The 27192-nt window shown below is 37.2% G+C and overlaps 2 protein-coding genes and 1 long non-coding RNA gene across 4 annotated transcripts; 1 reads left to right on the top strand and 2 right to left on the bottom strand.

Moving 5' to 3' along the window:
* Window positions 1–228: 228 nt before the first annotated feature.
* On the bottom strand, window positions 229–15516 carry LOC138403034 (uncharacterized). Its single transcript, XR_011237339.1, has 2 exons — window positions 15458–15516; window positions 229–4703 (listed from the first exon to the last, which is right to left on the bottom strand). It is a non-coding gene; the product is annotated as an uncharacterized lncRNA (long non-coding RNA).
* On the bottom strand, window positions 4747–8676 carry LOC117986331 (PWWP domain-containing protein 2A-like). The gene is made up of 4 exons (XM_034973166.2): window positions 8523–8676; window positions 7245–8439; window positions 6455–6592; window positions 4747–5251 (listed from the first exon to the last, which is right to left on the bottom strand). Exons 1-4 carry the CDS (start codon window positions 8672–8674, stop codon window positions 5093–5095), a joined length of 1644 nt encoding a protein of 547 aa, XP_034829057.1. The 5' UTR covers window positions 8675–8676; the 3' UTR covers window positions 4747–5092.
* Sfxn2 (sideroflexin 2) lies at window positions 9158–27159 on the top strand. 2 transcript variants are annotated; one of them, XM_034973170.2, is made up of 9 exons: window positions 9158–9293; window positions 14876–15036; window positions 15904–16074; window positions 17142–17343; window positions 17835–17913; window positions 18598–18685; window positions 20462–20587; window positions 22125–22172; window positions 22898–27159. In XM_034973170.2, exons 2-9 carry the CDS (start codon window positions 14879–14881, stop codon window positions 23007–23009), a joined length of 984 nt encoding a protein of 327 aa, XP_034829061.1. In that variant the 5' UTR covers window positions 9158–9293; window positions 14876–14878; the 3' UTR covers window positions 23010–27159. The 2 variants fall into 2 exon arrangements, with proteins under 2 accessions (XP_034829061.1, XP_069358044.1); XM_069501943.1 differs by having other exon boundaries at window positions 9255–9267; window positions 14859–15036.
* The last annotated feature ends 33 nt before the right edge of the window (window positions 27160–27192 follow it).

Consider the following 27192-nt stretch of genomic DNA (forward strand, 5'->3'; position numbering starts at 1 on the left):
AAATTTTATTGTGATTTTAGACATTTATTTTATCAATTGCGATTTCACCCGCATATAATTTAAATAACTACAACCCTCGGCCCTCACGTAAATATTCCAGCTGTGATAAATTTCATCAAAATCGATTCAGTAGCTAAACCGTGAAAAGATAACATACAGAAACCGATAGGCACACTTTCGCATACTGATAGTGAATAAAGATAAAATAAAATAAAAACTACAGTTAAATACTGTACACTTAGATTTATTTCAAAATACAATTCCTGTAATAATAGATACACAGTTTGAATGTAGCGACTTACCTTCTATTCTTATGGTTAACCATTAAATAATTTGTTACAATAATAATAATTATTACAAAGATCAGGAATCTTTGGGATAAGTAATTGTTTTAACTTTAGATATTATAAAAAAATATTGAAGGAATATTTTTTGCGGCAGGTACCTCATTTAACAAAAAAACTGATCGCACATCTATTAGCAGTTAGCACTTACGGCACATAACGCAATTAGGTACCTAGTTCTAGTGACCTCATTCAATCTAAATTTGAATGAGGTCACTAGAACTAGGTACCTATGCGACGTAAAAATGCGGTTTAACTATTTAATTATTCCTTCATTGATCGCCCGGCCAACTTAGATCACGCGTATTGTATGTGCGATTAGCTTTGACTGTAACAAAACATATTTTTTTAATAAACCAAAACAAAAAATAAAATAAATGCTCGCGCACGTTATACCTATTTTGTTTTTATTTTACGTTTTAACGTAAAGCAAAACGCAACGTATTTTTTTTTTTTAATTAATTATCTACAATAATATTTTTGTTTAGCTGTTGCAGCTTACCCATTTAAAAATTATTACTTACTAAGAAAATCTTAAAAATAAATAACAAATGTATTAAAAAACAATGAATTGGTTCTGAATTAAAAATGTAATATAATTTAAATATATTATTATGTTCATATTATAGTTGTTAAAAATAATTATATTTTTAAGGAATTGCGAATACATATTTAATTTTTCGTTGAGTATAAATAAACAAGAGGCTGTCGATTTCAAATTAAGTAAATATTAAAATAAATCTTCAATTCAAAACCAATAAAAAAGTAAAGGAATGGCCATAACAAGTTTTTTTTATGTTAAAACTAAGATACAAAAATAACATACATTTATTCATAAAGTACGATAAAATGACAAAAATAAGTATATCTGGAACTTTAAAGCTGCAGACACATTGCAGTGTTCGAAGCGTAATTTGGCGCGACGATCGAACAATTGGAATAAAAGACGAGTTGTGTACGTCTACATATAATACAACCACTTTTTTGTTAATAGAAAAGCCGAAACACGTCTAGTATTTCTATTAAATAAATAATTTATTGTGTATTATTTTATAAAAATGAAAATTGACAAAGTTATGATTTGTTAGTCGTCGTTCGCGCCAAAGAAACATTAAGTACTAATTCTTAGAACTAACTTAACTTACGGCGGCATAAGTAGAGTATACCACTTTATACGTCACTAGCTTATGCTCACGACTTCTTCCACATGGACTACACAAATTTGAAACCCCTATTTCACCCACTTAGGGGTTGAGTTTTCAAAAATCCTTTCTTAGCGGATGCCAACGTCATAATAGCTATCTGCATGCCAAATTTCAGGCCGATCCATCCAGTAGTTTGGGCTGTGCGTTGATAGATCAGTCAGTCAGTCAACTGTTCTTTTTATATATCTAGAATCTAGATTAATATATTTTTGGGATGCATATAATGTATCTTGATTTAAAAATTATTGCAGTCGATTAAGTGACTGCTTCGGACTACTTTCAGGTTTCTCATTAACAAAAAAAAAAAGTTGTATAAAATGTACACCAAAAGACTAATAGGCAACTAATTTAATTTTAAAAGGAGTCTTAACTTTAAAACTAGTATTTGTATCATGGCAATAGTTATTAAAAAACTGCCATGGTTGTTTACATAATATTGCAAATCGAAGCTGACAGCACATTTTAGCATGGACCGTGAGCACGCGCCATGGATAGATGTGGGAACAGCTTTAATGAGAACATACAACAATGATAGGTAAAGGTTTGCGCATTAACAAATCATTTTAAATGTGTAGATAACTTTGAAACTTGTATTTGTTTCATGGCAATAATAATTAAATAGAGGGAATAGGCATCTTCTAGGCAAGTGCGCTCTATCTTAGGCTGCATCATCACTTGCCACCAGGTCTGATTGCAGCCAAGCGCTAGTCTGTAAAATATATAAAAACTGCCACAGTTGTTTACATGCTGACATGGTTGTTTATAGCTGACAGCACATTTTAGCACTGTAAGCACGCCCCATGCATAGATGTGTGAACAGCTTTACTGAGAACGAACAAATTTGGTGCAACATATACAGCACGTAAAGAGGAAACATACTTCTAACACGCAACGCGACTAAATACAAATCATTACACCAAACCTAACATGGTATCTCATTATACATATAGATTATTCCGGCTGTACTCACATGTTTAGCCGACGCAAGCCCGACCAGTTTCGAACCCATCTGGGGTCATTTTTCAGACTCGGCTCGTAACGCATTGCGGTTGGGACTAGTCGGGAATGGTTTTTTTAAGAATATTAGCCATGGCCCTTGACTAACATTCCCCTTTCCCCTCCAATTAAGCGTGAAGCTTGCGCTAGGAGTAGGTACTCTAGGTAATAGTGGAACGGGTGTGGTTTGAACCGGCGGCGACCTTCCGAATTTCAGTCCGCGTTGAGTTATTGAGTTTAAACGGTGACTCATATCTGTAGAGATTTTAGTCAACAATCATCTAAGTGTTAAAAGATGGTTTAATGTAGTAGTAGGGATAATATGGCGGTTCTGGCGCACTTGCGTGAGACAAAACATACAAAACGTCCATGAGTGCGAGGGAGATAGCGCTCTACAAAAATGCTCGAAAAATTTCCTCAAGACCGGTATAAGATCTATGTAAGGTAGAGAATGGCGGTTCAAGTTTGGATGGCAGGGGTGAATATCTTATAAGTTTCTTGAATATATTTTTCTTTTTTATAACGTCTATCACGGCTTGCGTCACGGTTTGCTTGAGTATCGACAGTTAGCAGTATCGATATTTTTTCAGATTTCGATCAAATATAAATAATGTCAGTATTGATAGTTTCGCAACACTATTAAAAATAATGTGTTTTTTGTCTGTATCGTCATATCGCGTGTTTAGTATGTTTCTCACTTATATAATTTTCACAAATGCTGATTAATTAAATTAATTAATAGTAATCTTAAAACTAATGGTCAATGAGTTTTGTGCAGACAGAAATATCACATTTTTTTTTTAATTCGGCAGTCTCAGACTAAATGAAAAAGATAGACGCTAAACGGTACACCAGTAGCAGTACATGAAACCTGTATGGATATTTTTATTATTATTAATGATTTTTTTAAGAATTACATATTTATAAGCATGTTTAGTCATTAAAAAAATATGGTTTTTTTTAAAATTCAGATACAACTCTCTTGACTGCAATCTCACCTGGTGGTAAGTGATCATGCAGTCTAAGATGGAAGGGGTATGGCAGTTTTTATTAGTTTCGTCTATCTTTTCCAGTCTGTATCGGCAGTAGGTATACCCGAGACTGGGGGCACACGATGCGTTGATGGCGATGATGGCGCCGCACCACAAAGATTTCACCGTATCAGAGGGCACACGAGCGGTGCGGCGCCGCAACGTTGTAATGTCGCAGTGGCGCCGTAGCAGCGTTGGACAGTCTGTTAATAATAAAAAACCGGCCAAGTGCGAGTCAGGCTCGCGCAATCAGGGTTCCGTACTACAGTCGTATTTTTTCGACATTTTGCGCGATAACTCAAAAATAAATAAAAATCTGTTTTAGAATGTACAGGTGAGGACCTTTCATATGATACCCCACTTGATATAGTCACTCACTTCGAAAGTTGAAAATACTAATTATTAGTTCATGACTACGGTATCGGCTCACTGGAACATAGAAGGGAACAATGTGATATGTTGTTACTGCAAGCAATTTTAACCGGCTCAATCGATTGTCCTAGCTTACTCTCAGCCTTTTCATTTAATGCTCAACCTTCAAGAACGCGTCACACGCGCCTTCTAAATGTTCCCAACTAACTCAAATTATGCGCAAAATTCTATAATTCCACGCTTGGTACGTACTTATAACAATCAGTTCGCTGAGTTTGACTTATTTTACCTATCAAACAATAAATTTAAAAAGGAATTAAGAAACTATCATCGTAAAACAAAAAAAAAGTAGCTAACATCTAAATATGCATGCAATCATACACTCCCATTTACACACACACACACATGCACACACGCTCACACATACTCATAAGCACACACTCACACACGCATACACACACACATACAATCATACACACACTGTTGTAATTTTATTTTATTATTGTATATACCTACATTTATTCTAACTCTATTCTGTTAAAATAGTTTAATTATAATTTTAAGTAATCTCTTTTGGCCTTCTGTTATACCTAGATTTAAATTTAAATAATAATTATGTATTTACGCTGTTGATTACTTTCAAATAAACAAAATAAAAATAAAAAAAATGACCACAATTTAATTTTTTTTTGTGTGATCCAACCCTAAATTCACGGTTTTCAGATTTTTCCCCAAATGTCAGCTATAAGATCTACCTACCTGCCAAATGTAGTAAGTAAGTGTAGTGTGTAATTCATGATTCTAGGTCAACGGGAAGTACCCTGTAGGTTTCTTGACAGACAGACAGACAGACAACAAAGTGATCCTATAAGGGTTCCGTTTTTCCTTTTGAGGTACGGAACCCTAAAAACAACTGAGCGGTGCCGCTCCGACGTCGCAACGCATTCACCCTTCCCCGCCTCGTCTCGGTGGTTGCAAGTCCGGTGCGGCGCCGGAGCGCATCGTGTGTCACGCCACAGATATTTCTATGTAAGACGACGCAGCGACACCGGTCCGGCGCCGCATCGCCGCGCCGCCGCAACGCTTCGTGTGCCCCCGCTCGCACTCTTTAATCACAAATAAATTAAATATCATTTGTATGTGATTATGAGAACACATCAATGGGACGTGGAGACATGGTAGCCAGGTTTGCATGTGTAGGGCTTCCTAACGGATCTGTGTGAGATTGGATACTCTTTGCCTCGATCGTTGCTTGTTTCACAGCCTCCTTGTATGGACCTCTTTTCTTTTTGTTGAAGCGTATCTGAAATAGTTAATAGAACTATAATAATATGTGCTGGACTATGTTTATTAGATTTAACACCTATAACCCTACACACATTATGCAAATAAAGAATTGTATTGTATAATAATAAATTAATATTTATATACATAATATTATTAATATAGTTCATACTAGATGATGCCCGCGATTAAGGTTTCTTAAAAATCCCGTGGGAACTCTTTAATTTTCTAGGATAAAAAGCAGCCTATGTCCTTCCCCGGGATAAAGCTAACTCTGTACCAAATTTCGTCAAAATCGGTGGAACGGTTGGGCTGTGAAAAGCTAGCAGACAGACAGACAGACACACTTTCGCATTTATAATATTAGTATGGATAATAATATTAACTATAATATAGTATTGGGGCTGATTCTCTTGTACACAATCTAAAAAAACAACTAAACTAAATTAATGGGTCTAAATCTAGTGCTATCTTTTACGCAAGCAACATTATGAAAGGGATAGATAGATATAGACGTGACATTTTAGTTTAGTTTAGAGTTTGTGTACAACAGATTCAGCCACAATATTAATTTAATATTAGTTAATACTACAATAATATTAAATCAGTAGTTGGTGTAGCTGTGGACTATAATCAGTTTTTTTAGAGTGTACTCATAAAAATCTGACTCCATACCAATGACTGATTGCACATAGTCTAGATATATCAAAAAATATTCAATATTAAACCTGTGGTGCAGATTGGCAGACTTAATTAAATAATGGAAATGGAGCAGACTTCACACATGTTTAAGAAAATTATGGAGGACTCTCAGGCATGCAGGTTTCCTCACAGTTTTCCTTCACCATTAAGGTAAGTGGTATTTAATTGCTTAAAACGCACATAACTCTAAAAAGTTAAGGGAGCATCGAATCAAAGCACCCAGGTTCGAAACCCCTACCTCCCGATTAGGAGATCTTAACCACTAGGCTATCATAGATTCATCATCATCATCATCATGATCAACCCATCGCTAGCTCACTACCAGAGCATGGGTCTCCTCTCAGTGAAGGGCTTTGGCCATAGTCTACCACGCTTGCCAATTGCTGATTGGAAGACTTCAGACACCTTTGAGAACCTTTGAGAGAAATGGAGAACTCTCAGGCATGCATAGACTTATAGGATGGCGCAATATTATTTGTGTGTTCTTTCTTAAACAACTTTATTTATCACCAACATGTACCTTATAGTCTTCTAGGAAAGGACTCAAGCTGTCACATGGCATGAGAGATGATGTGGTAGAAGCATACCATGCCACGTGGGCTCTAGAAGTTGGTGTCACACTCAACACCCTGCCTGGCCACCACGGAAACCCCACCACCTAAAAAGGACAAGAAGATTCATAAAAGATAGATTTTTCTTTAAATAAACTTTTACAAATGCTTTTGAATCATCAATTGAATTTACCACTTGTCTGCAATGCCCTTTCTACTGGGGCAATAGGAAACTCTACTAAGTATACTAATATTATAAATGTGAAAGTGTGTCTGCTGTGTCTGTGTTTTTACAGCCAATCTGTATGACAAAATTTGGTACAGAAATAGCTTGCATCCCAGGGATGGGCACAGGCTACTTTTTGTCCTCGGAAAATCAAACAAGGGTCTAAATTCAAGATGGAATTTGGACCTTATTGTTTTTACTTAGTAACCATTACATTGTTTTGTTGTATAATGTACAATCAAAAAGTGTACAATGTTACCTATTTTGAACAAATTATTTGGTACTTTGGACTTACCTTTTTTCTAGGATAACAAGGTAAATGCTTAGTAAAGAAGAATTTGGCTAGTGCAAGGCTTTGGCCGTGGCTAGCGTTCTAATATGATGCCACATAAAAGCAGATCAGAGATATAGATTAAATGAAACTACTAACCCTTCCAAGTTAGCCCACTTCCATCATAAGACTGCATCATCACTTACCACCAGGTGAGATTACAGTCAAGGTCTACCCTGTATCAGAATTAAAAAAATATTACCTTCCCCCAAACAATGTCACCAGGTGAAACCCTCAGTAATCTACCACCGACGCCTTCTGTGCTGCTGGCGGGGAAATCAGGTACTGCCTCAGTCTCTCCTTCATCAGAACAATCATCTTCCTGTGTACGCTCATATGAATTACTGCTTAATCTACGCAGACTGATCGACAGTTTCTGCTTCAGACAATCATTTTTGATATGCCCAAAATATTCAACATCACTTTTGCATTTAGAAGTGTTTTCATCGCGCTGCTTCTGTAACTTATGCTTCTTTTTGTGCTTCACCTTATGTTTATGCTTCTTTTCTAGTAAATCCACAGTTGGACAGTTCATTGATAAGTTGTTGCGAGGTGATAATGCTCCTATATGCTTTGGAGACTGACCTATCCAGATATCCACAGTTTTTTCGATATTGTTTTTTCTCGCTTGCTTCTTAGCTTTTTTTAATGCTTTTTTCTCGGCTTTAGACTCAGGTTTTATAGATTTGGACATATCACAGGACACACCGGAGTCTTCGTTAAAATCACCAGTTAAAGGAGGTATTTTAACAACTGTACCTTCACCCTCGCCGAAACATATTTTGAGTGTTCGTGCATTTGAAAATAGATTACTGAACGAGTTGTCACTGTCCTTATAATCCTCCTTGGAACATAAATCACTATTGTCCGATACACTGACGAAAGCGAGTTCCCTAGTTGCTTTTTCAGCGTCATCACACAGTTTAGAACTTTTCGCACTTTTACTTTTGTCAATCGGTTTTGAAACACTTTTGGATTTTATAGCACTCGAAATCTCACTCGGCTGCAGCCTGGCTAGCTTAGGAATTAGCATACTACCCATTAAATACTTTTTCTCGAGCTTCGATGACTCAGACCCGTCATTGGGCGTATCGTCATCCGAATCTAATTTGCGTTTCTTGGACACGTCTACATTTTCGCTGTTTTCATTGCAAATCCCCTGGCAATTGGAACACAACACTTTTCTAGGCCTTAGTCTCACTGTCATCTTTTGTCGAGGCTGCGGTTTCGCCTTCGTAGCAGTCTTTTTTGTTTTTTGTAGGCCTTCCACTGCGTATTGAGGCTCTTGATATGTGAACCTTTGACTAACGGAATGTAGTCTATCGTTCTTAGTATCCGCATTTTCAGCCTGTTTCGAGAAAGCTGGATGAAGACTGTACACTCCAAATGGTAAATTACTGTAAAAAAATTATAAATAGCGAATAAATGGTGTGGTTCAGAATAATCGATAATACTGTACGACTGCTAGGGCAATACGAACCCCTTGTTTGAGTCCAAAAGTACACCTTGGAATTTTTTATCTTCCGAACAATATGACACAACTAATAAGTCTTCAAGAGCTTCCTCAACATTTACTAAAATCTGTGAATTCCTTTGAATCGTCATAGCGGCTGTTGCAACGACAGCCGCCATGTTCTTACTATCATAGACAAAAGATGTACCTTTTTTTTAAATATTGCCACTATCATTAGTAGTACCTACTACAATTTCTCTACAATACAATGAAAGGAAGTTAAAATAACTAGCTTTGCTAGCTAGCTAGTTTAGTGTAATGTGAGAGCTCTTTTTAAATCGCGCTGCAGCACTAGATCTAGCGCTCTGCAAATTGGATAATATAATGGGCGTGACATATTTTGAAAATAGACCATCATGATCTAGCATGGCCGGCTCAATACTGAGCATGGGTCTCCTTGCAGAATGATATGGGGTTTTGCCATAGTCTACCACGCTGGCCAAGTGTGGATTGACAGATATGGATGTTATTATTGTATATTTTGCGTTTTACAATATTTGATGGGTTAAAACATAATGTGTCTATGGACCACGAAATACTAAAGCTGTGGAGCATGGATATTTTATCGAAATGGCACTGACACTTTAAAATTGACATTGACAATTCGAATTCCGTGGAGCCGCGAGTGCAAAGTGGAGGAATCTTCTTATCTTTTCGCATTTAATATTTTCGAATTCGATAAGGATTCAAATATTTTGTACAAGTGTTAACGGTAGATACTGTAAAGTGTAAACTAAAGTAAGTATTTGTTTCATTTTTAATTAATTTATCTTTAATGTTTTTAGCAGCTTGAATATTTAATGGCTAAAGTGGGCTTACATAATTAATAATTTAGAGTTTTGTCTAATATTACACTAATCTCGTGAGGCTCAAGGACAATATAAGGGTAAATACCTACAGCTAATTACTAAACACATCTGCTATTAATATTTATTGCATATAATTTATACAATAAATAATAAATTAGTATTAGGTAGCTTTAGTTAGTAGCAAAGTTTTAGGTACTTTAGAATATTATAAACACACTTAGGAAAAGGTAGGTACCTATTCCTAAAAGTGTGTATAATAATATTTACGCATGATTCAATAGGAATATTTTATTTTTATTTTTTTATTAATGTTTTTAGGCATAATTTAAGTCTTAATTTGGTATGGGTTCCAAATGAATACCCAATAACCAATCTAAAATTAATATAAGGAAAACCATTGATATTTAGCTAAATATTATTTTTGTTTAGAATTTAAGCATCAAATCATTCAAACAAATTACCAAATTAAAAAAATTTAAAAGAGCATTGCAATATATTTGCTAGGTATTACCTGCAATCAGCATGATGATTCCTCGACCAGTCTTAGTAAGGAAAGGAAAAAGAAAATTCCACCACCCCCGCCAATAATAGTAGATGACGTAACAAATTATCAGTCATTCTATGACTTATTAACAGAAGGTCCTTCTGGAGATTCTTTTCGAATTAAAATGTTAAATGGCAACAATGTTAAAATAAATGCTAACAATGAAGATACATATCGGTCAATCACTAAAACATTGACTGCAGGGAAATTCCTGTGGCATTCTTTTGAAAACAAGCAAGATAGGCCCATTAAAGTCATGGCCAAAAAGCTGCATTTTACCTGTAAGCCAGAAAGAATAATCGAAGACCTTCAGAATAAAGGGTTTAAGGTTGAAAATGCCGTCAATAAGCTAAGGTGGAAAAACAAGGAACCACTAAACATGTTCCTGCTAAGTTTTACGAATGGGGAAGACATCGACAAAATTTATGGAATCACCTCGATTCTTGGATGCAAAGTGGAAATACATCCACTGAGATCATCGAAGCTCATACCACAGTGTAAAAAATGTCAAACGTATGGGCACACCCAGAAGTATTGCTCCAGAGAGCCAAGATGTGTCAAATGCACTGGAAAACATCTAAGTGTTGAATGCAAAAAACCAGCTGAGCAGAAACCTAAATGTGTACACTGTGGGGAAGCTCATCCAGCTAACTATAGAGGCTGCATAGTAGCCAAGGAAATGCAATCCATCAGGAACAGGAAATACAAAAAACCATCTTCTCAAAACACTCAAGCAACAAGTGGTATTACAAAACAAACTCCAGTTGCTAAAAATGTGCGACTTCCCGAAATTAACAAAGAAAATCCTAGTAAAAAGGTAACATATGCACAAGTAGCCTCAAAAAAAATGTCCAACAGTAATAACACGAGCGATCCTACCTTAAATAAACTAGACGAGATCTTGAAATTTATGTCATCATTCGATGATCGCCTGCGAAAACTTGAAAATGACACTAACAAAGCCCCTTTTAAAACCAAATAATGGAAAAAGAACTAAAACTATTGGCATGGAATTCTAATGGACTATTCCAACATCAACATGAGCTACAAGTAGTCCTAGATACTGAAAATATCGACATATGTTTGATCTCCGAAACACATTTCACAAAAGAATCCTACATCAAATTTAATGGATATAAAGTATATCACGCCCTACATCCTAATAATTCAGCCAGAGGAGGTAGTGCTGTTATAATAAAAGAGAGTATTTGTCACTACGAAGAAAGTAAATACGAAGAGCCTGAAATCCAAGCAGTGGCAGTAAATATTAAAACAGAACGATACCCAATTACAATTGTAGCCATATACTGCCCACCAAGGCATTCTCTAAAAAAATATGAATACGTGCGTTTCTTGAGACAATATGGACACAGATTTATAATTGGTGGAGATTTTAACGCCAAAAATATTTTCTGGGGCTCCAGACTAACAACAACAAAAGGTAAAGAATTGCTGAGTGCGATCAAAGACTTGGGATGCGACGCGATCAGTACAGGTATGCCGACCTATTGGCCTACTGATCCTCAAAAAACCCCAGATCTGATAGACTTCGTTATAACTAAGAACATCTCACCAAGGTACCTAAATATTGAAGGAAAATATGACATGAATTCGGACCATTCACCAATATTGTTAATATTGAATAAACATAACATTGCATTCAAAGAAACCAAGATAACTCTAGTGAATAACAATACAGACTGGGAAAGCTTTAAAATAGAGTTAGACAGTACTATAAACCTAAAGGTCCCCTTAAAATGCCAAGACCAGCTCAATATGGAAGTAGCTAAATTTATAACAGACATACAAAAATCAGCCTGGAATAATACGCCATCGATAAAAAAAAGGAGTAAGGGTACCACCTATCCTAAGGAAATTATACAGCTCATTAGAACAAAGAGAAAGCAGAGAAAAAAATGGCATGCCTCGAGATCGCCACAAGACAAAAGAATACTGAACAAACTCGCGAAAACAATCAAGAAAGCAATCAAAAGTCATAATGACACTAAGTTAAATGATTACCTACGAAGCTTGACCAATGACCGAGAAACTGACTATTCTCTTTGGAAAGTAACAGGTAATCTAAAAAGACCTATCACACATATACCACCTATTAAAGAATCAAATGGAAAATGGGCTATCAATAACATTCAAAAAGCTAATAGATTCGCTCAGCATCTGGAAGATATATTCCAACCAAATGAGGGCCATACAATTGAGTTCAGTGAGAATGAAGAAAGACAAGATGACCTGCAAAATATCAGACTTGTGACACCAAAGGAAGTATCTGAAGAAATAAAGTTCAATTTAAGCAAAAAAAAAATCTCCAGGATATGATCTCATTACCGGAGAAATTTTAAAAAACCTACCTCGGAAAGCTTTAGTGAAACTTACCAATCTCATAAATGCATCATTTAGACTAAGACATGTACCTGAGTTATGGAAAGTTGCTGAAGTTATTATGATCGCTAAACCGGGGAAACCACCCCATGAAACAACATCATACAGACCAATCTCTTTATTACCAGTTATTTCAAAATTATTTGAAAAACTGTTACTCAAAAGAATAAAACCTATACTAGAGGAGAGAAAATTAATACCAGATCACCAATTTGGATTCCGTGAAAAACACTCAACGATAGATCAAGTCCACAGAATTACTGACATAATAGAGAAATCATTAGAAAATAAGAAAGTGTGTTCTACAGTCTTTTTAGACGTAGCGCAAGCTTTCGATAAAGTGTGGCACGAAGGGCTTATCTATAAACTCAGAAATATGCTACCAAAGTCATTTGCAGATATTCTTGAATCATACATCTCAAATAGATGGTTTAGAGTTCGTCAAGAAGATGCGTATTCTGAACTCAAGGAAATTAAAGCTGGGGTACCACAAGGAAGTGTCTTAGGTCCGGTCCTGTACTTATTATACACCTGTGATATTCCAGCACTAGAAAATAACACTATTGCAACATTCGCTGATGATACTGCCATAATAGCAACTGGAGAAAGTCACGAAGAAGCAGTAGAAAAAGTTCAAGCTGCCATAAATAAAGTCAACGATTGGACTATAAAGTGGCGAATTAAGCTAAACGAGTCGAAATCTATGCATATAGATTTTACCAATAAGTTACCAAAATATCACCCAATTTATCTAAATCGGCAACTTATTCCCTACGTAAATACAGCGAAGTACTTGGGTATGACGCTTGACGCAAAGCTTCGATGGAAAGCTCATGTTAAAAAGAAACGTGAGGAGTTAGAATTACGCTACAAAAAAATGTATTGGCTGCTTGGAAGGCATTCCACGCTCTCATTACATAATAAACTTATGCTATACAAGCAAGTTCTGATGCCTGTATGGACGTATGGTATACAACTCTGGGGGTGTACTAAACCGACCAATGTTCAAGTAATACAGAGATTCCAGAACAAAGTACTTAGGGAAATAACAAATGCACCCTGGTATGTAAGAAATCACGATCTCCACAGGGACCTTAAGATAGAGTTCGTAAACAAAATCATCCAAAAGTACGCAGAAGCTCACCAACATCGACTTCGCCATCATGTTAATTTGGAGGCTGTGAAGCTTCTAGATAACATGGATATCAAAAGGAGGCTCAAAAGAACCAAGCCGTTCGAATTAGTGTTAAAAAGTACATAAGTGCAGCGTTTGTAATAGTGCTTGTGCTACTTTATTTTTCTAGGTCACAAGAACATAGTGAACTGTAAGTACGTGTTAGAATAAACTAAGGACAGTTATTGGACTGTAAATTAGATTTAAAAATTAATCATAAGTAGAAGTTTAAGCTAGAATAATATTACTTATTAGCCCATAGGCTAGATGGTAGTAGTAATAAAGCTGCCATTTTATAATGGTGCTTTATGGTAGGAAAAAAAAAAAAAAAAAAAAAAAAGGTATTACCTAGAAAAGTTAAAGAAAAAGCTGTGATAGCCTATTCGGTAGGACATCCGCCTTCTGATCGGAGGTCGGTGGTTCGATCCTGGGCACGCACCTCTAACTTTTCGGAGCTATGTGTGTTTTTAATAATTAAATATCACTTGCTTTAACAGTAAAGGAAAACATCGTGAGGAAACCTGCATGCCGGAGAGTTCTCCATAATGTTCTCAAAGGTGTGTGAAGTCTACCAATCTGCACATGGCCAGCGTGGTAGACTATAGCCAAAACCCTTCCCACTATGAGAGGAGACCCGTGCTCTGTAGTGAGCCAGTGATGGGTTGATCATGATGATGACCTAGTAGATTACCTAATAGATTAGAAAAACATTACTATTTTGCACATTTTAAGAACAAAAAGTGGTGTTAGCTTCGTGGTTAAGACTTCAGACTCCTAATGGTGACGGAAAACATCATGATAAAACGTATATGCCTGATAGTGCTCCAAAATGTTATCAAAAGTGTGTGAAGTCTCGTATTTAGCCAGCATGATGAACTATGGCCCTTCTCATTCTGAGAGGAGACCCATGCCTGTGATGGGCTGGCAATGAGTTGAGATCAACTCAACTCTTGGCTGAACCAAGAATGTCTATTATACAGGTGTGACTAGAACACTAGCAAAAACTTAGCGTTATTGTTATACTACCTAAACACAATCCAATACCAATAACCAATTGCCTCATTTTGTAGTTTTAGTGATTCAGTATTTTTCAAATCGCAGTGTATAGCGTGCAAAACTTGGGTCAATGCCCCGCTTACGACGCGGCATTGACTCCGAGTGACCTACTAACGTAACGTTCGTCGACCTCTGGCGTCAGTCAGATGTTTTGATTGCAATGTATCGTAAACTTTTACAAAATTATAGGATTTTTATTTATTTTTTCGCGATTTTTTATGGTATCATATCAGTAATCACCTGTCTTCGTTTTTGCCAGCGTTCTGGTAACATTCTGTATTTGTTGGATTTCCTTTTTCTATGATGAATTTTTCTAATAGTTTTCATTTATTTATAGATCATGTCTGATGAGAAAAGGATTGATATCACTCAGCCTCTATGGGACCAGAGCACATTTGCGGGCAGGTTCAGGCATTTTGCTTTCATCTCCAACCCTTTGCTGTCATTGGTGCCAGAGAAAGAACTTTATGAGGCTAAGGATTTGTATTTGAAATATAAGTAAGTAAAGAAGCACTGGTAATACATTGATTTTAAAGTTATAAACCAGACAAGTTCCTCTTCAAAACAACAATATTTGTGCGATCACTATTCTGGAGTAAAAAGAAACAGAATCATAAAAAACCGGCCAAGTGCGAGTCAGGCTCGCGCAATGTGGGTTCCGTACTACAGTCGTATTTTTTCGACATTTTGCAGGATAATTTTAAAACTATGATGCACAAAAATAAAAATAAATCTGTTTTAGAATGCACAGGTGAAGACCTTTCATATGGTACCCCACTTGATATAGTTACCTTACTTAGAAAATTGAAAATACTAATTATTAGTTCAGACCACATTTGAATTATTTGTGTGATGTAAGCACAAATTCACGGTTTTCAGACGTTCACGTTTTTCCCCAAATGTCAGTTATAAGATTTACCTACCTGCCAAATTTCATGATTCTAGGTCAACGGGAAGTACCCTGTAGGTTTCTTGACAGACAGACAGACAGACAGGTACGGAACCCTAAAAATTGTTAAAAACTTTTATTTGTAGTAAGTAGGTTTACTCCTAATTATCTTGGTTGATTATCCATTTTTTTTTATCCATCCATAACAATGTTCCATATACAAGTGTGTTAGTAACTAAATTACATTGCTGTTATTATTAATTTAATTTAAATTAGGTTAGTTCATATACCCCCTTGACCACTTGGTGTTCATTTGTATGTACACGCAGTTCTTCGTAAAAGGTTTTTCCCACTTCGCAGCCAATATTCTCAGAATACTGTTGGGGCTCCCGTGCACTCTGCTCATCTCAGATACAGCTCATTTTCTCATAATATGAGGTACTTTAACTTGAAATATCTCTATCTTATCTTTCCAGAGAAGGCAAAGAACCAGCAGGGACTCCTTTTTCTCAAGTGGTACGAGCCAAACAGCTGTATGAGTCAGCCTTCCACCCCGACAGTGGGGAGCTGCAGAATGTGTTTGGCAGAATGTCCTTCCAGATGCCTGGAGGCTGCCTCATCACTGGCGCCATGTTACAGTGGTACAGGTATGTAAATTGCTTATATTCATGGAAATTTTTTTTTGGTAGAGAATTCTTTTTGTGATGAAGAAAAGGTCAATAATCCTGCATGGAAGTAGATGAAACAACGAGCCACGTGCTGCTAGATTGAACGGGCGTGTCAGAACCACGCGAGCGCCATTTGAGATCCCCATGCCTTACTCCATGAAGAAAAAAAGCTCAATAAATAAGTAAAATAATTTATTATTAATAATATTATTCAGCTATATAAATGGAAAAGGTGACTGACTGACTGATCTATCAACACATTGCTCAAACTACTGGACGGATCGGGCTAAAATTTGGCATGCAGATAGCTATTATGACGTAGGCATCCGCAAAGAAAAGATTTGTGAAAATTCAACCCCTAAGAACGTGAAATAGGGGTTTGAAATTAGTGTAGTCCACGTGGATGAAGTCTCGAGCATAAGCGAGTTTAAAATAAAGGTGAATATGCAATGTAAATGTAAAATATGGTGTGTAGAAAGCCCTCCAAGAGACAGCTATGTCCAGCTGTGGACGTCTATAGGTGATGATGATGCAATGTAATATTGTATGCTAGCTCAAGTTCTGGTTAAGTTAACACACCCGTCAAGGTCTGCACCCACTCGTAGTCGAAATTTTGCGGACGCGTTACGAAACGATTTGCCTCCTCATTTCTGATTCGAACCGCTAGGATAAAAATGCCCTTCCCGCATCAGTTCAACTCTGTGGTCAACTACGAACACCAACCGCAATAAGCCTGAGATCTATAGAGCCCACTTTGAATTTGCTCAAACTGGCCTCGGGAAAAAACGAGAGAGCATTGTATCGCGGACATAATTAAATCTGTGTTGTTTTAAACTTAACTCTGAGCGAAGTCAAAGTAGGAGTCCGCGACAGGTTGAGATGGCAATCGGGGTATGAGGTGGGGGTCGCGCTTGCCGGTACCGGGCTAGCGCGGGGGCTGTACGAGCGTGCGGGGCGTTCCCTCCGTAATTCCCATCTCGACCTGTCGCGTACTATACGCTCTATAGATTTCAGCCTATAAGTTTTCATTTATCTGTTGTCCGTAGAACGACAACAGCGGTAGTGTTCTGGCAGTGGGTCAACCAGTCGTTCAACGCGTTGGTCAACTACACCAACCGCAACGCCGCGTCTCCTCTCAGTACCACGCAGATGGGCGTGGCCTACGGGTCGGCGACCACGGCCGCCATGGCCACCGCCTTCACGTTCAAGTTCGTGATACAGAAACGCGCAACAAACCCTATTTTGGCGGTAAGCTGTAAATCAAATTTAAGAAATGATCATTATTATCCCAAATTATACCTAATTCTCCTCATCATCATCATCAACCAATAGACGTCCACTGCTGGACATAGGTCTTTTGTAGGGACTTCCACATGCCACGGTCTTGCACCGCCTGAATCCAGCGGCTCCCTGCGACTCGTCTGATGTCGTCGCTGCGTGTTCCGGTGCGAGGTCGCCATTCCAGCACCTTGGGACCCCCACGTCTATTGGTTGTACGAACTATGTGCCCTGCCCATTGCCACTTCAGCTTCGCAACCCGCTGAGCTACGTCGGTTACTCTAGTTCTCCTACGGATCTCCTCATTTCTGAGAACGAGGAGATCCGTAGGAGAACGTAGAGAAACTCCAAGCATAGCTCTCTCCATCGCCTGCTGAGTGACTGAGCTTTCTTATGAGGCCCATAGTTAATTCTCCTCAGTATTACAAAAAACCGGTCAGTATTAAATTGTTTCTGTACAGAGATTCGTACCGTTCGCTGCGGTTGCCGCCGCAAACTGGGTCAACATTCCACTAATGAGGCAAAACGAAATACTATTAGGTAAAGACATACTCATTTTTATATCATTCTACATACACTTAGGCCTCGTTTACGGAGACGCGGGGCGTCGCGCGTTGCGATGGGCGGCGCGGCCCGCACTGAATTTAAACATATGGCGTTGTATGAGTGCGTTTACGGAGAAATAATTTTATACGCGTTTGTTTGAGATAGAGCGTTTTTTGCGGCCGAGCCCGCGTATGGCATCGACGCGTCCCACGCGGCTGCAATACTCGATGAAGCGATGCCCGCAGCGGAATCTTTTGCCAGTCTTTATTTGGAAATGTCATAACGCAGATGGGCACCGCCACTGTTCCCGCCTCGCATCTCTATGAACAACATCGTATATTGCCATATGTTTGTGATTACGCGTGCGATGATCAGTGCCGCTTCACCGTAAACAAGAAATACGTACGACGCGCCGCGAGACGCCACGAGCCCACGACACACGCGACGCGCGACGCCCCGCGTCTCCGTAAATGAGGCCTAAGGCTTGAGGTTTATAGAGCGCACTTTGACTTTGCTCAGACTTAGGATTGAGTTGAAACGAGACAGATTTATCTGAGAGATATAGCTCTGTCTCGTTTTAACTCTTTCTAAAGTCTAAGCAAAGTCAAAGTGCGCTCTATAGATCTCAGCATAAGGGTTGTCACGTTGCCTCATTAATTGTATTTGTTTGATTTACAGGTTTAGATGTAACTGACGAAAATGGTAAAATAATAGGAAAATCACAACTCGCTCCCGTCAAAGGCATATCACAAGTAGTCACTTCCAGGTAAGCTCTGATTTTATATTTAAACTAGTTTTTAACCGACTTCAAAAAAAGGAGGAGGTTCTCAATTCGTCGGAATCTTTTTTTTTTTTTTTTTTTTTTTTTTTTTTTTTTTTTTTTTTTTTTATGTATGTTCCCCGATTACTCGAAAACGCCTGGACCGATTTTGAAAATTCTTTTTTTGTTTGAAAGGGTATACTTCAAAGTTGGTCCCATTTTAATTTGGTGAAGATCTGATGAACATCTTCGAAGATAGATACTGGAACTCCTCAACGGATAAGAGTAAATTGCTCGCGATCAGTGTAATAGCTTAGTAAACAGTAGATTTTTATCCAGTCATAGCATAATTCCATGGGGCCACTAAAAATTGTGAAATAAAAAATTTTTACAAAAAAAATAAAAACCGACTTCGTTACACAAACACTAAAAATTGAAAAATAATTTAATTTATTACCGAATATATTATATATACAAGAGTTAATATAGTTTCATAATAATATTTTTTGGGGTCGGTGCCAATGAGGTGCCATTGTGGAGTCCCATAAAAACATGAAGTCTAGACGATTCGCGCAGCTAAAGCTAACTGGCACCGGCACCAAAAAGTATTATTATGGAACTATATTAACTCTTGTATATATAATATATTCGGTAATAAATTAAATTATTTTTCAATTTTTAGTGTTTGTGTAACGAAGTCGGTTTTTATTTTTTTTTAGTGGTACTAGTTCGCCGTTAGTTTAACTTTGTACCGCCTGACAGTCGATGCTTTTTCAGGATTTTTTTTAAAAATTTTTTCTCCGTTAGAACCATCCCCGTAGTTACAGGAATATTATGAAAAAAGAATTAGCGAAATCGGTTCAGCTGTTCTCGAGATTTGCGATCAGCAACAAATTCAGCGATTCATTTTTATATATAGAGATAAAATCAAATTTATATTATCTAGCTATGGATCCGAGACATGGTCGCTAACTATGGGCCTGATAAGAAAGCTCAGAGTCACTCAGCGGGCGATGAAGAGAGCTATGCTTGGACTTTCTCTACGTGATCAAATCAGAAATGAGGAGATCCGTAGGAGAACTAGAGTAACCGACATATCTCAACGGGTTGCGAAGCTGAAGTGGCAATGGGCAGCGCACATAGTTCGTACAACCGTTAGATGTTGGGGTCCCAAGGTGCTGGAATGGCGACCTCGCACCGGAACACGCAGCGTTGGAAGACCCCCACTAGGTGGACGGACGACATCAGACGATTCGCAGGGAGCCGCTGGATCCAGGCGGCGCAAGACCGTGGCGTGTGAAAGTCCCTACAAGATACCTATGCAGTCCAGCAGTGGACGTCTATTAGTTGATGATGATGATGATGATTTTGTTGCTACCTAATCACCTAAAAATAGAATTTAATCTATGTACCTATTAAAAATTAATAAGGTAAAGGATCCGCCAAAAAACGGATAGGTACGGATCTTTTTTCTCCCGCAGATATCCGCGGATACGGATATCCGGAACATCGCTAGTCCTAACCACTTGGCTATCACTTCTACTAGGGCTATTTACAGTCGAGTCTCTCTCTCCGGTCGTTCCTTCATTGCTGAAGATCGTGGTCCTGGCAGACTGCCCTCGAATGGCTTATCTGTTTCCATCGGCTTCTGTCGGTGGCCATTTTTACAATGTGATGAAATCCACATCTGCTGGACTCCTTTAGCTGGTCGTACCACCTAGTTGGTGAGCGGCCTCACAGACTACAGTCGAGTAAAATACCAGTATTTTTATACGTTTATAGGATAGTGATGTGCGCGCCCGGTATGTTACTGCTGCCGTTCATAATGGAGAGGTTGGAGCCCAAGGCTTGGATGCAGAAGATTAAGTGGGCGCATATAGGCATACAGACAGGCTTCGTTGGTATTTGGTAAGTATTTCATACTTTTAGACGCAAAATGTGGCTAATTCCATTGTACACAATCTCTAAACTAAACCAAAATGGAACGTCTAAATCTATTGCTATCCCTTTCATAATGTTGCTTGCGGAAAAGGATAGCACAAGATTTAGACCCGTTAATTTAGTTTAGTTTAGAGATTGTGTACAAGAGAATTAGCCCCAATACCGATTCCGTTGTCTTTCTCTAAACTAAATTTAGAGTATCTGCATCCTTTTCTTTTTACTAATGCTAAAAAAGGAACGGAACATGACTTTCACATTTAAAGACTCTAAATTTTAGTGCACAATACAAATTTAAACAGTAGGTTCGCGAGTGCGTGCTAAAATCACAGGTTTTACCATCTAAAAATTAAATATTTAAATGTCAAACTGCTTCTGTCTTTGTCATATTACAATAGTAAGAAGAGGGTGCGAATACTCTAAAATTAGGTTGTGCTTAGAATCGGTAATGGCACCGATTCCGTTGTCTTTCTCTAAACTAAATTTAGAGTATCTGCATCCTTTTCTTTTTAGCATTGTTAACACAGAACATGAACTTTACATTTAAAGACTCTAAATTTTAGTGCACAATACAAATTTAAACAGTAGGCTCGCGACTGTGCGCTGAAATCACGGGTTTTACCATCTAAAAATTAAATTTAAAACTGTCAAACTGCGTCTGTCCTTTTCCTATTACATTAGTAAGAAGAGTATGCGAATACTCTAAAATTAGGTTGTGCTCAAAATCAGTACCTACCACTGTTAAAATGGAAAATGCCAAAATTGAAAATATGGTGAAAACTTATACAATAAGTATAAGTTTTGATTTTATTAGTAACCTTAGCTTATACCCGCGACTTTACAATTTTCAAACCCCTATTTTACTACCTTAGGGGTTGAATTTTCAAAAATTCTTAGCAGATGTCAACGTCATTATAGCCATCTGCATGCCTTTCAGCCTGATCCCTTCAGTGGTTTGAGCCGTGTGTTGATAGATCAGTCAGTCAGTCAGCTTTTCCTTTTATATATTTATACTAGCTAATGCCCGCGACTTCATCCGCGTGAAGTTTTTTCTGCTTCATACCAATATCGTCCAAAACGTATTATTAAAGATAAACTATTATTTAGACAGGCGGCGTTTTTTACTTTAATCCATGTCTATAGCTCAATAAAGATAAGATAGGCGTCAATAAGACTTATCATACGTACTTTTAAAGATACGATACGATACCTGGCTATATGCCCCGGTTTCTCTTGCATTTATCTTTAAATATATAAAAGAAAAGGTGACTGACTGACTGACTGATCTATCAACCTACAGCTCAAACTACTGGACGGATCGGGCTGAAATTAAGAATGCATATAGCTTTTATGACGTAGGCATCCGCTAAGAAAGGATTTTTGAAAATTTAACCCCTAAGGGGGTGAAATAGGGGTTTGAAATTTGTGTAGTCCACGCGGACGAAGTCGCGATCATAAGCTAGTATTATATATATTGGAAATTATTTGTGTAATTTCTATTTTTCAGTCTCACATTCATGGTGCCGACAGCTTGCGCATTGTTTCCACAAAAATGGTAAGTAAATAGTACATTACATTCTTAAACTAGTCTAGCCTTAAACTATAAACATGCAAAAAATCACGTCAATCTGTTACACCGTTGCGACGTGATTGAAGGACAAACCAACAAACAAACACACTTTCGCATTTATAATAAGGGTACTGATAGTTTAAACGCTAAGATTTTTTTTTATATTTTTTTATATTTTTTTTTATTCAGATACAAGTTAGCCCTTGACTGCATTCTCACCTGGTGGTAAGTGATGATGCAGTCTAAGATGATAGCGGGCTAACCTGGAAGGGGTATGGCAGTTTTTATTAAACCCATACCCCTTTGGTTTCTACACGGCATCGTATCGGAACGCTAAATCGCTTGGCGGCACGGCTTTGCCGGTAGGGTGGTAACTAGCCACGGCCGAAGCCTCCCACCAGACCAAAATCTTTTAGTGTTTGACCTACACTTCAAGGAAATTACTAAATAATTTTAAATACATATCAAAAATTACGTAACCGGCAGGAATCGAACCTGCATCTTCTGGGTTCGCGCCCGATGCCTTGACCATTCGGCCACGGTCTCGCTTACTGCCAGTGACGAAATTGGTGATATGTATGTTAACTCAGTACTGAAGCGACTGTTTAATGCCATCTAGTAGCGACACTTTGCAGTTATCGAAACTACTTTCAAAGGCCCATATTACAATGTAATAATGTAATGCTAAGATTTTTATATTTTGTTTACAGTAAACTATCAATCGACACGATAAAACGTTTCGAGAAGGACCGGTACGAGGAGATATTGAAGAACACGGACGGCAAGCCGCCGGAATATGTCTACTTCAACAAGGGATTGTAAATATTGTGTAAATTATTGTATAGTTTTAAGTAAACAATCAATTGTAGTTCGATAGGCAAGTCCATTTATAGTAAAAGACAATTATTGTTACGGAAGCTAGTATTGACTGCATCTAAAGTCACGTAATCAAGACAATGGCCCCGATTCTCTAGTCTCTCTCTAAACTAAATTTAGAGTATCTGCATCCTTTTCTTTTTACTAATGCTAAAAAAGGAACGGAACATGACTTTCACATTTAAAGACTCTAAATTTTAGTGCACAATACAAATTTAAACAGTAGGTTTGCGAGTGCGTGCTAAAATCACGGGTTTTACCATCTAAAAATTAAATTTAGAAATGTCAAACTGCTTCTGTCCTTTTCATATTACAATAGTAAGAAAAGGGTGCGAATACTCTAAAATTAGGTTGTGCTTAGAATCGGTGCCAATGTGCGGAATGAGGGTACCGAACGGGCGTGGGCCGACCTTTATGCTAAGCAAGTGCCTATAAGCTTGGCGAGCGGGCGTTCGGCTATTAGGCGTCTATAGGTGGTGGTCTGTGACTGTTAAGCGCAATACACATTGAGCCCGCCGGGCCGCCGACAAAGCCCGGCGACACAACCCGGCGGCCTGTATGAAAAAAATCATGTCGGCAACATGCGCTCGCGCGTGTTACCCGCCGACATGTTGGCGGCTTGGGTACGCCTGCGCTCAGTTGCCCGGCATCGCCACGCGGCAATCACTGACTGCCAAATAAACTTCTCATCTCTAGCCGCCGATATGCCGCCGACCAAATTTTCCGACTTGTAATAAGTGAAGCCGCCAACTAGACCGCCGACAAAAAATTGCGGCGGCCCGGCGGGCTCAATGTGTATTGCGCTTTATGTAATAATATCTAACAGTATTTTGTGAATTTTACCTTTATACACGCTGAAGTTTTGTTGGTTGTTTTCCTGAAGTGAAATGATTTAGTCAAAGTATTACAATCGATTTATGAATTAAAAAATTTTTATAATCAAAAATGGAAAATTTCCAATCGAGAAAAACAAAACTCGAAAGATACCTCGAACCAATAGTAAGGGCCGGTTGTTTCAACCAATTTTGACGGACACTTAACCTTCAAATATGGCGCTAACGAACGTAAGTAAAGAAAAAGCGTTGATTCAGCATCTATTAGCGCTAACGTTCGTTAAAAAGTTACGTTTACGTTAACCAGTGCTGACGCCATTGGTGATCGTCAAATCAGTTCATAATTTCATACAGGTTCATACAATTTCAATTTGGTAACAAACGGAATATTTTATTTACAAATTATAATGGAATCAATTTAATTCAATGCTTTTAGTGGTAGTTTTTTTGAAGATGAAAGAGAATTTGTAAGAAAGAAAAAGTGTTTAAAATGCGAAGTAGCAATATTAATAACTATGTATATAATTTAATATACTTAAAATGAAATTAAAAAAAGGATACGGAGAAGTAAGTTAGGGTTAGTTTCGCAACCAAAATAACAATGACGAACAGTTTTTTGTACAATGAAGCAACGCTCTTAAATGATGTTAAAGTTCGTCTACGTCTGTTAAATTTTAACGAACGGATCTTACGAAGACCAATGGTTTGAAACAACCGGCCCTAAGAGATACTTCGCACTCCGTGGCTCAGTGGTTGTCGCCGCGGCCGCGCAGTCGTTGACCTTCTCGCTTAGTCTAAGCCTGGCTCGCGGCGTGCGTGCACGCTAGTTTATGCCGTATCACTACACGCAATAGGTTATTTTGCTCCAAAAGTTTTTACGATATCGGCACGTTTGTAGTCACTACACACGAGAGCTTATTTTGCTCTAAACATCGTTATGAACTTTATCGTTATGTTCGGAGAAACGCTGTCTGTATGCGTACAGGCTATTTTATGCCGTATCAATACGTGCGAGAGCTTATTTTGCTCTAAACATTTTCACTTAGACAGCTGAATTCGAGTAGACGTAGATACTTACTTATCTACTAAATGCAGTGATTATTATTACCATCACTATTGTTTCTCACGCTTTCGAGTTGACGAGTATTTTTTTAAATTACTTCCAAACAAAAACATTTTTATATTTTGACTTTAACTTTATGTTTCGATAGTACTACTGAGGACAAATCATTCTGCCGCGGGAAGACAACCAACAAAACTTCAGTGTGTATATTATTAAACATCACTTTTATGTATCATATTTTGTAGCTATATGAGTATAGTACCAGCCTCATAGATACAGTACGCGGCATAAAATATTGTACATCGACCTTTAGAAAGAGATAGCGGTTTCGTAGAGCGTTGTTTCTGTCGTTGAGACCGACATAACGTCACATAGGTATGAGTGACAGAGACTCTACAAAGCCGAAATCTCATTCAAAAGGTCGATGTACAATATTTCTTGCCGCCTACTGTAGTTCTGATTTGTGTTACCGTCTGCATTTTTTTTAATTCAGATTCAAGTTAGCCCTTGACTGCAATCTCATCTGGTGGGAAGTGATGATGCAGTCTAAGATGGAAGCAGGTTAGTCTAGAAGGGGCATGGCAATTTAGGAATAACCTTTCTTTTTGGGTATTTTCGAAAAGTAGGCTGTTCTTTGTATACAATATCACAAAAAAATCCGTAAAGTAACTCATGTTTCTTAAAATATATAATTACATCTTTTTCCGTGCACATTCCACTTAAATGTCTTTTTTGTATAATAATAACTAAGCTTTTTTACTTTGATGAATAATTACAAGATCAAAACTTACGGACGTCAAAAAATGTCAATGAAAATATAACCTGTCGCAGACAAATGATAAAAACCGCGATTTGATCAAATCCCGCCATATGATAATAACAACTCAATTTGATCATTTCACTAAGCAAATCTGATATGATAAAATATTGAGCATAGTTTATTAACAAGTGCAACTGTAGGGCGATTTTGTAAAACTTGCATAAATCATTACGTGATTCTCAATTGTTGTGGTTGACTGAATTTGTGCTATTCTTGTTGTAACAATGCATTGTAGCCAATAATGAACGAGCATCAACCAATCAGAGGTGATTGCGATCGTGACATTGTAGCTGTCATTTAATTATTGAGATCTTATATATGTTCCAACGATGTTTATATTTTAGCATCTGCCGGGATTTGAATATTTCCCTGCGACATACCTATCCTTAACAACGATTGGGGGTATTTTTGTATGTTTTGGAAGATCGGGAGTATCACCTAAAATGATTAGGCGATTTATACTTTAACATCATATGTCTAAGATAAATTTTACAATGCAATGTTGTATTATTTTATTGTTTTGCTGTTCTCAAAATGAAGTCCGAGCGACACTTTTTCAGTTAACAATGTTGTTTTTATGTGACTTTGTATCTGATAACAAAGTCATGGCATACTCAGTCTAAGGTTTCGACTTTCGACAAGTGTTTTATATAGGTACATAATTATTATAATTTATTTTTACGCCTTTACAGCATTTCAAGAATTTCATTTTGGTATTTTATGCTAAATAATTTAATTTTTTAATTCAATATTCATTCGTTGTTAATTATAAATACAACAGATTCTTAATTTATATTTTTGAACTATTGTTTTCATATTTTTTATATTATTATTATTTTTTCGTTCAAAGTATGTACTTAACTTTTCTGTGATGTGGATAGATCATAAATTTATTTATTATTGTTTTTAAATTTAGGCTATGTAATTTGTATTTTATTTATTTATTTAAGACGTAGGGTACGATTTAAATACTATGTTACGTAAGCAATTAAGCATGTCTGAGATTCATATTAATTTTTTTATTTAATACCACTCATAACATCACAAATCACAATACGCTCATTTTTTACTGGTTTTCGTATTTTTTAATAAATTGAATTTGTGCATTGGCAAAATATATGTATTATTTTTGTAAACAATATCATTATAGTCGCTATGTCATGTCATTTAAAATGAAAATTGAGATTTTTTTTAGATTTTTTTTGATTTATCATCGAATCTCATGTGTTACCTATCGTGGCTTAGAAAGGGACAAAATTACAATAATCATACTTAACATTCGTTTGCTTAGGATTGCCTACTTTAGATAGTTCTCTATAATTCTAAAGTTCCGATTATAACGCTTAAGCTTAACTGAGACAATAAAACAGTTACTATTATTATTATTTTTTATTTTGTAATCCTTATGACGCA

The sequence above is a fragment of the Maniola hyperantus genome, chromosome 11 (assembly GCF_902806685.2).
Source record: "Maniola hyperantus chromosome 11, iAphHyp1.2, whole genome shotgun sequence".
Lineage (NCBI taxonomy): Eukaryota > Metazoa > Arthropoda > Insecta > Lepidoptera > Nymphalidae > Maniola > Maniola hyperantus.